The sequence below is a fragment of the Limulus polyphemus genome, unplaced genomic scaffold, assembly GCF_000517525.1.
Source record: "Limulus polyphemus unplaced genomic scaffold, Limulus_polyphemus-2.1.2 Scaffold505, whole genome shotgun sequence".
In the NCBI taxonomy this organism is placed as follows: domain Eukaryota; kingdom Metazoa; phylum Arthropoda; class Merostomata; order Xiphosura; family Limulidae; genus Limulus; species Limulus polyphemus.
This window is the reverse complement of record NW_013666115.1, coordinates 306792-317749: the sequence shown is the minus strand read 5'-3', so window position 1 is coordinate 317749 and position 10958 is coordinate 306792. Positions and strand designations below refer to the sequence as shown.

The 10958-nt window shown below is 30.4% G+C and overlaps 1 protein-coding gene across 4 annotated transcripts in view; it reads left to right on the top strand.

Moving 5' to 3' along the window:
• Positions 1 to 10958, top strand: part of LOC106458724 (Down syndrome cell adhesion molecule-like protein Dscam2) — a 79473-nt gene that overhangs the window by 48454 nt on the left and 20061 nt on the right. For all 4 annotated transcript variants that reach the window (XM_022385000.1, XM_022384999.1, XM_022384998.1 and 1 more), the window contains 2 exons: positions 878 to 973; positions 3524 to 3709. In XM_022385000.1, coding sequence (XP_022240708.1) covers positions 878 to 973; positions 3524 to 3709 — 282 coding nt within the window. The remainder of the gene's footprint in view (positions 1 to 877; positions 974 to 3523; positions 3710 to 10958) is intronic.

The following is a 10958-nucleotide window of genomic DNA, read 5'->3' as shown; positions in this document are numbered from 1 at the left end:
GAGGCTATGTAACTACAGCTGAATTAGTATTGAAAATGAAAAGAGACTATGTAACTACAGCTGAATTAGTGTTGAAAATGAGAATGGACTATGTAACTATAGCAGAATTTATGTTCAAAAGAAGATATTATGTAACTATAACAGAATTCGTGTTAACAAGAAGATATTATGTAACTATAGCAGAATTTATATTCAAAAGAAGATATTATGTAACTATAGCAGAATTTATGTTACACATTTTTTTAGTCTAGAAGCGTTGCTGCTTCAGTGCATCTAGCATGCTAGAATGAATGAATTTGTTGAAGATAAGCAGACACTATACGTTATTATTTCGATTAATTGTCATTTCAACAGGTAATATCCAATAAAACACTATTAATCAACTTTCATTTTTTTCTTCTATAAGATAATATTTTCTGTTCAGTTTATTCTTTTACAGCTATTTCAGGGCAAACTTGATAAAGATTTAAGACTTCCTAAAACTAGCAGGAAAACAGACACAATCGAATTTTTCCTTAAAGCCTACTGATGCGGTTGTCAATACTGTAAAAAAAAGGAAAACTTAGAAGAACTATACGTATAAATGGTCTTGAAATATGATAAGTCAGACAAAATACACATAAAATATTTGTCCTTCTGTATGAAATGCCATTTTTTCTTATTGTATTTTTGCTTGAAACTCTTCAAAACGGGAAGGACAAATAAATTCATCTATTTTCAATTTCATAGAGTGGACTTATATTTCATTCTTTTGACAAAATAATCGATTTTTATCATTATATAATGCTATTTTGTTTGTTGGGTATGCGTTTCTCTACCCCAAAGGCGTTAAACTGTTTATTTGCGAAGAGTGAACTAAATTAATTTATTTTTCCAGATCCACCACGTGCACCTACTCTTCAAATATTGTCTACCACATCGTCTTCTATCCATTTAACATGGGATAAACCAGAAAATGAGAATCCAGTTGACGGTAATAGTATTATGTCATTATATACCTTTGTGTTAACATTTGAAATGTGGTAGAAAACAGAAATTTCAACAAAAGATAAAAAAGTAAACCATTTTTAAGCAATGTAAATGTGGTTAAATGTGTTTACATATTTTTTTGTTATTTTTCTAACCGATTTATAGTGTTCACTTATTCTTATTGAATTTGTTCTTCATTGTTTCAATGGTAAGCTTCAGAGTTTATGATGCTAAAATTTGGAGTTCCATCCCTGCGGCGGCACAGTACAGACAGCTCATTGTGCAGCCTTAGGCTAAAACAAAACAACAAACTCATGCTTATTTTGTAGTCAAATTAGACTTTGAAGAGTCTTGGTTTACTCGGGTTCGAATCTCCGTCACACCTCGTGTAGCTTTGCGCGAAATTCAAAAAACAAACATCTTGGTTTATTTCAACTGAAACATTTGTTTCTTCTAATCATGCTTTCTCGTTTATATGTTTTACTTCTTATAAAAAAAAAAACGATGCAAACATTTAGAATATAATAATTTTTTACATTACCATATTTAACGAAAAAGAATATATAATAATTTGTAGTATTTCGATGTCACATGTTTTTCTTCCGAAGAAGGAACGTTTGTTTCGTTTTAGCGCAAAGCCACATTGGGAAATCTGCTTTGTCCACCTTGGGAAACCGAACCCCGGATTTCAGCATTACAAATCCTTAAATTTATTGCTGACCCAACGGGGGACAATAATCAAAAGAGCTGCGAATCAACCAGAAATTAAATTATGTAAAAATTAACAGAGAGCAATCGTTTATTCTTTTACCTTTTTCTTAAGAGAAAAAATATTTTCATGGGGATTAGAAAGTAAAATATATTAAAGATCTATTCATTGATTAAAAAAAAAACTTGTTTGAAATTTAAATATTTCTCAATCGGTTAGATCTTTAATGGATTTTGATTTTAAGCTGTAAGACGAATTTACTCGAATAAATATCTCATTCTAGTGAGAGTAATTATTGCAGTATTTTTGCTACAGCATTGATATCTGGTAAAAAACATTCTTATGGTTGTGCTTTACTCACTCTTATTTCAGTTCCAGATCCCATGTATGATCTTTGTTATTATTACTGTTATTTGGTTTATTTTTTATAACTTAACTCTATAATAAGCATTAGAGACCAACATTCGCGGGCGAATGCAACATGTCTCCGCCACGCAATCCCAACATGGCCAATTTTGACAAAAAACAACAACAAAAAACTGTGTATATCACTGCTTGGGGCGTGCAAGAAGTTGGTTGACATACACATGAATAGTTCACGAAAACCCCAAATTGTGCTTTGCTCGCTGAAAAATTCAGCAAAAGAAAAAAAAATCTAAAATTATTTTTATCTCTGTTTGGGATCTGCAAGCAGCATCTTTGCATTAAATCCAACGTAAATTGGTCGAAATATGGCGAAGAAATGGATTTATTAATGGACCAATTTATACTTTGTGATATTTTGACCCCCTAAAATGACCAAAAATGGGCATATCCCACATATTTTGTAGGCATATGCATGTATAAAACCTGTAGAAAAGTATCTTTGTACCAAATCTCATGTAAATTTGCCCCAAAATTATGCTTTTCTCTGATCTCTGGGTTCCCTGAAAAGACTCAAATTGGGCTAATCCAACTTTGTGTCTCATTGTGTTGGGCGAGTGAAAATGTATATTTGTGCCAATTTTCATCTTGATTGCTGTAAATATGAAAAAATGTAAATCATGTAAATAAAAAAATAATTAAAAAGTGTCTGGGCGTATTGGACCAATGTGATCGATTAAAAAGTGTTTGAAAGAAGAGCACTAGAAAAACATTATGTCTCTCTGTGGAGACATAAGGTATAGAAAGACCAGAAAACAAAAGTGATTATCGGGTTAATTATATACTAAGAATTAAAAAAATACTTGAAGTAGCCAATCTACAAATAATTTTATGAAGCTTAAAGCATGTTATACATCTATTATTCGAAAATGGTTTAAAATGAAATTATCATTATATGCGCAACCCTAAATATTATTAGGAAAACTGAGAGATTTACTATTGATTCTTATAAATTCATCATGTTTGAAGTTTCATAACATGAACATTCGTGTTTTATTATTTACTCGAGTCACCCTGTTTATCAATTAAAAAAACTCTCCCAAAAACTCGGCCGTTACTGAAAAAGCTAATCATAATTGTGGAATTAGAGGCACGAGTGGATTTTATGAATTATAAGTTAAAGTTATAAGTTTTGTAACTCCTATTGAGTTTAACCATCGATAAACGTTTATCCTTAATCCGTCTGATGAGATAATCCCATAATTATAATATTCTTTAAATTACTAGATACTTGTAGCGTTGAATGTTACAAGGTCGATGAAAACGCGTGTTGCGATAATCTTATACAAGTTACATATTTGAAACGAAGATTACATATCCGTGCTAATAACCGTTAGAGAATGAGGAGTAAATCTGTTATAATTATATTTTTGACGAAATCGATAAGTTCATGCACATATTTTCTTCGTTTGCTCTACACAGAATATAGCTTATACCACAAAGAAGAAATCTCCGAATGGAAGCAAATAAAACTACCAGGAAACATACAAAGTCACGTGTTTCATGATTTAAGGTGTGGTAGGAAATACGAGTTCTATATGGAAGCTCAAAACAGCGCCGGTAGAGGACGGCCTAGCGAAGTTATTACCATTACGACTGATGGCTCAGGTACAGAAGTATATCGTGTATTAATTATTAACAGTGATATTTAACGTTATATTTGTATTAAAATGTTTATGTGGACATGTAGTACAACATGAATTATAAATATTCCTCACATCATTTAACATTATTAACCAGATGATTAAAAACATACAGTACGTAAATATCAGCAGAATAAATTTAGATCACTGCTATTATGTCTAAGTACATAACAAACTATTTTGGGCTGTGAAGAAAAAACAACAACATAAAAAATTGCTTTAATTTGTTATGGTTCTAAAGCTGTTTACTTATGGTATTACATAATCACAAATTTATACATAAATTAGGTAACGAAGAACAAATGTAGGTTGGTTTTCAGAATAGCGTAAGCAGTTAGAATGTTAATCAGTACTATGGCAGACAGAGGTTTTTACTTTTAATTTTACTGTAGCTTAATATTTAAATGACATGCAGAATACAAGCATGAGTTTGAAAAAAAAATAAAAAATCCTTTTTTCCATTACCAGTCCTTGTTTTCTTCATTAAAGATATGAAACTATTCAGCAACTATGAAAATTCAGTTAAGGGTTAGAAGTTGTGTGCTTAAACCCTGAACTACTGCCTTTCATTGTCTGCAACCAGTTGTGGGAAAGCAGTTATTATTACTATTTAGATATAATATTAAAATATAAATAAATCAACCGTAAAACTCCCAACATTTATCTTTTTTGTTTTTAATATGAGATGTACAAGAAGAGAGAGAAATATTCTTATTGTAGAACTAAACCACCCTACAAAACTCCAACCTCCACTTTTTTATTTACAAACGATGTTAATCAGAATTAAAAACCCTTACCTTAATATATAGAACAGTTCTTAAGTCACATTCTCCGCTCTTTCTCTTGAAACTTTGTTCAAGTATAACCCGGGTGAGCTGAGACAAGCCCAGCTACCCGAAGTTGGTAGTTTCGTCCCACTATACTGAAAACATACCTAAATATTTTAAGGTTAGTTACGTATAAGCCAAGGACGTAAGTTACCTGAGTAACTAACGTCCTTTAATTTCTCCACAGGGTAAATTCCATAATCGAGCGTTTACTTAAAGTAATGTCATATTTAGTATGAAAAAAGTATGTAATCCTTAATATGGCAGTCCTTATAACCATTATTTTTCAATTTATTTATGAAAAATTGAACATTATGTTGAAAATAATTACTATTATTACAAATTGCTAAATATTTTTTTAATTGAGATACAATAATACCTCTTAGCAGTATAAAGAGATCAACACTATTAGGAGTGGGTAGATCAAAGGTGGGATAATCAAATTCCATTATTTTACCAACAATAGCCAACTGTACTCTGCCTTCTACAAAATTAATGTCTAAGTAATGTACACGAATATCATTACTATTGTTTCTTTCTATTACAAGTTCTTTAGATATATTAGGTTTGGATTAAAATTCAAGTTGTTGATCGATATTAGATCATCTATGCAACGAAAAATATAGATATATAAATCACGGTTTAATACATGTTTCAAAAATGAATTTTCATAGAAGAACAGATACAAGTTAGCCATGTTTGAAGATAAATTATAACCCATCGGAATAGCTGCTGTTTGCTTATACACTTGTTCTTTAAAATTAACATAACTGTCATAGATACAAACACTAAGTATATTTTTACATTGATGTTTAGTGAAAATAAATTTTATAATAAATATTTCTCTGTCTGCAAAATAGTAAAGTATATCATTAAACACCTGATTAAATCTTTCAGATATATTTTAACACATAATGTAGTAAAATCATAAGTAATAACACAGTTGGCTGCTTTTTAAATATTTCAAGTTAGTTAAACATTCCAAAACTGGATTATTATTTTTAATGATCCAAAAATAGCGGTCCGAATCATTTGTTGAGAGTAACCTTATTTTGTCAAATAAAACATCTACATTGTTTGAGGTGCAATATATACAGATTTAATAGCTGTATTTAAACTTAACATGAGTTTTATGCAATTTCGGAATTGCATATACAAATGCTAAGTTAAAACGAATATAATATATATTTATATTCCATTTTTAATGTCTTTCTTTAAATTAGTAATAACTGTATTTTTATTTTAAATGCTTTTTGTAAATGGGTTTGTTGTATTGATTTGATTAATTAAAATTTTTGCACATAATTTTTTACACATAAAAACCAAAATTACAACCGGCTTTATCAATAGGGATAATAATAAATTGTTCTTCAATTTCCCTTATTTTATTTTTCAATATATTAAAAAAATGTATATTACATATTTAGATAAGTTTAAAGTTTTTAGCCGGTTTTATGTGAAATTAATAGAATATAGTTTCTATTAAAGAAAGAAACACGGAGGATAATGAAATGTTTTACTGATTTTAATGTGTAATCATCAATATATTTTCCAAATCTTTTAAGATTTCACTTTTTCTTTTTTAAAATTCTAAATTTAGTACTTATTTTACAAAATCGATTTTAAGTCCTAATTTTTTATAACTACTAAATTACCTGTAACAATATGATTATAAAAAGAGCCAATAAAATCACTATTGATACAGTCGCAAGGTAAATTATCAATTTCTCTCGGATTTAATTCTTGATTAAATTTTTTGTAGTTAAAGAGAAGAGGTCCTATAGGTTTATTGTATTTAAAACTAACTATAGGTTGCAATGATTTGATTTCTTCTTGAACACTTGAAAAGTAGAGATAAATCATCATATATTTTGTTTGAAATATATTACCATACAATTCTTTACCGAAATATTCATTGGATTTGATTCCATTTTAAATCTTTAAATATGAATATGTTTAGATTCAAAATTTAACATATATTTTGACAACTATTTAGGTTTTGTATTGTTTAATTCAAATAATTGTTTTATTATGAATTTTAAAACATTAATAGATCTGTTAAAAGATGAATCTAAACTTTTACAGAAATTCTCAAAATTAATCATTTTTTTTTTCTATTTACCTTAACCCCTATTTTTATTTTGTTTAACGTTACAAATATTTATCTGAAATATACGGCTCATACAAATATTCTAAATTAAAGATTCAGCACTTCTCATTTGGAAATCGTCTCCCGGTGACACAGTAGTAAGTTTACGGTCTTGCAACGCTAAAATCCGGAGTTTGATTCTCCGCGGTGGACACAGCAGATAGCCCAATATGGCTTTGCTCTAAAACAACAAACTGTTTGAAAATCCATAAAAATTGTGTTTATTTTCTTTCAAAATAAAGTATTCTTCTCGTTCCGTTTATAAATTAACATTATATATTTTTTCTAAAATAGTAACTTTGACATTAGCAAATGAATTTTTTTTAAATGGTCTATTTCAATAGAATAAGAAAAAACCCTTATTAGTTTGAAATTATGTAGATTAATTATTAAGCGCAAAGAATTAGTTGTTTGTCCTACATACTTAAGACCACATATACCATAGTTAATGGATAAATTACTTTAACCATTTTACATAGTGGTATATCTTTATGTAGATGCTAAACATCCATAACGGACGGACGAGTTAAGCATCTTGAATTATTGCAAATTACCTTTTCATAAATTAAAGTAACGGATATGGATTACTGATAAGCAGTTAGCTAGGCTAAGAACTGGTGTACCAATGTGGTAGAAGAATCCTAAAGAGGAAAATTCCTAAATATAAAAGGGGGAAAAAAAGCGTTAAATCAACGCTTTAACATCATTTTCTATAAATAAATAAATAGCTCTATCACATTAGAGCTATTTATTTTGTGAAAAATGATGTTAAAGTGTTGATTTATCGCCATTTTCTCCATTCTATATTTAACAATTTTCCTCTTCAGGAATCTTCTACCACATTGGTGTATCTATAACAATTATATTACTTTTATTCAAGTGTATAAGCAAACAGCGGCTGTTCCGATAGGTGCTAATTTCAAACATGGCCAACTTATATCTGTTCTTCTGTGAAAATTCATTTTTGAAACGGGTATTAAACCCTAATTTATATATCTATATTTTTCATTACATAGATGATCTAATATCGATTCAAACCTACTATATATCTAAAGGAATTTATAATAGAATAAAGCAGTAGTAGTGATATTCATGCACATTACTTATAGATCATAACATGGGCAATTATCCTTATCCCTAACATAAAAGGTTTAGGTTTTTAAATGGGAACACTATAAGCAGGGTACAGTTGACTATTTTTGATAAAAGAAGGGAATAATGTTCAATTCTTCATAAATATATTGAAAAATAATGGTTATAAGGACTGGTATGTAAAAAATAATTCATATTTTGTATAATAGACATGAAATTACTTTAAAAAAAAGTAAACTTTCGATTACGGAAACTACGTTGTGGATAACTTAGAGATCGTTAGTTACTCAAAATCATACTTGTCTTATAAGTAACTAACTTTAAAATATTTAGGTATTTATTCAGTATACCGGGAGGGAAAGATCAACTTCAGATAACTGGGCTTGTCTCAGATCACCCGGGTTATATTTGAAAAGATTTTCAAGAAAAAGGGGGGGGGGTGAGGGCTTAAGAACTATTATATATATATATATATTAAAGTCTGTTCAACATCATTTGTAAATAAAAAAGTTCAGGTTGAGGGTCTTGTAGACATGTAGGGCGGTCTGAGTATCTGTCTTCTTTTACATCGCATATTAAAAACAAAGGGTGGAAGTTGGGATTCTTATATTGTAGAATGTTTAGAGTAATTTATTTATATTTTAATGTTATATCTAAGTATTAAGGATAACTGCCTTCCCACAACTGGCTGCAGACAGCGAAAGGTAATAGTTCAGAGTTTAAGCCCTCAACTCCTAACCCTTGCCTGATTCTCCACAGTTGCTGGCTAGTTTCGCATCGACTTCTGGATCATGCGTGATACATGGAATATTCTCAACACGTTCAAGTGTTATCAGGTGTTATTAGCCTCAGGCATTACTCGTCATGACTTAATGATTGATGACTTGGTAATGGAAAAATAATTTTTCATTCTTTAGTCTCATTGTAATACTTTTCGTTTCTGTTAAGTTCATTATTGTTTCATAGTGCTGATTTAATCGCCTATTGAAAATTAATGTAACTGATAGCTTTAGAGCTATACGTGCATTTTCCCTTCAATATTAACATATTTCAGACTGAATGAAACTGATAAACGTACATTTAGATTTGTATTATTTTAAGTAAAAAAGTTCGTTAATTACATGATATTGAGGGCATATATGAACCGACTAAGTAATTGTGTCTGGTGGCTATACTTTTGTAACAGAAAAAGAAGATGAGAACAGAGGGTCTTTCTTAGCTATATTTCGAATTATATTTTACTCAGGGCGCTGTCATATCAGTGTGTTAAGTACCAGTAATTCAACATGTTCCAGTGAAGTTACTTTAATCAGGTTCGGCACATCTGTTTCAAGAAGTAAATTACTGTGTGTTTTAACACGATAAAATGTTTCAAGTTCTCGTAATAGTGTTTTCCTATTTCGTGATTAATGACTGGTCACCTAAAATCCTTTTGTACCTGTCGCATGCCTTAAAAAGACAATCTTGAAATGCTAGTTCTTTTACGAGGTCGCCACAGTGTCCGAGCAGCTGTTGACCAAAGATAAGAGGATTAACGAGTAGAAAACTAACGAGCAGGCTATCTCCGTTGCCCAGAGTTGTCTAAAGTGTTTGTATTTATACAAGTCTCTTACAATAATGTTTAACGTAATCTTACATCTTTCAGAAAAGACTTTATATTCATGCTCACATCGTAACTCATAATTTTTTCTCTTCTCTCTTTTATTTGAGGATTGACTTCGTACCCGATATGTCATTCCAAGAACCTATGCGATACGCTTATAATGTAAGCAAGCCATCGTTAATGCTGTGCTTAGGACTGACTATAGTGAAAATATACAACTTGAGGGGCATTCAGTGGAGCGCATACCTCCGCCACACAAGGTTGATCATATGCGGCTCTCAAAAAATGCGAAATGTGTCCGTATGTCCGTCGTTATCAACGGAAGCGGACCATTTTTGGCAGGAATATGGGGAATAATATTCTACATATGCTTACCAAATTTCATCAAAATCCGATCACTTTTGATTGAGTCAGAGATCAAAAATAGTGTGCACAATAGGTCCCCTCATGTTAACAGCTAGGGATTTTTTTTATTTTTGTGACCTTGCTGTGACCTTGACCCTCAAAAAAGTAACCACTTCTAAGTTGGGGCATAGCCCAAATATATACCAGCTTTCCTCCAAATCCATTCAGCCGTTTTCGAAAAGTCTTGCTGACAAACACACACTTAGGTGAAAACATAACTTCCGTTCACCTTCGGTGACGGAGGTAATCAACGCTGTTTGACTTTTTTATAGATAAATGATATTTCGAAAATTTCAACAACAAAGAAAGGATCAATGTTAACTTCTAGACGTAAGCGTTTTTAGAACATGGTTATTAATTTTATCTACAAACCGAGTTTAATTCAGAAACATTGGATTCTGATAAGTACACTCCTTTAGAATAGGAAAGTTAAATTACATGAATCAATTGATATTTGAAAAACTAATTTTAAGCTCGGAGAATAGATCTGATTATGAAAACATCTGAGTTTATGATTACCTTTGAACGTTGGTGTAATTATTATTAATTGAGGTTCAATTAATATCATCTCTCGTATATCAACACATCATGGAGGTGAGAAATGGTTGCGTTTGAAATAACGATATTAATTTATCATCACAGAGCAATATTTGTTTTCGATGAATTTAACTATATTTAAGTCTATTAATTGATGAGCTTCTTAAGCCTAACACAGTTATTAATTTTAATAATCAAATTGATACCACATTCTTTCCCCCGCTTTATCTCACTTTACGGTAAAACTCCTAAGGTTCTGATAACCTCTTCCTCAAAAGTGGCTGTAATTTTTAAATAATTTAAGAATGTGAAGACTCGCAAATGATCTGATTTCAGCACATACAAAAAAAATATTCAGTTTTATGTGACTTGTTTTCAAAAGATTAATGTTAAAACTTCGCTGGCCATTGAAATAAGTACGCGTCCGTGTTATGAGGGACACAGCGTATTTTATTTCTTTGGCTACGATCAAGAAAATGTAAATAACACAAATAATAATAAAAAACAGATCTTACAAGTATAACGCTGTAGGTTTGTTTTTGAATTTTCGCGCAAGGCTACATGAGGGCTATCTGCGCTAGCCGTCCCTAATTTAGCAGTG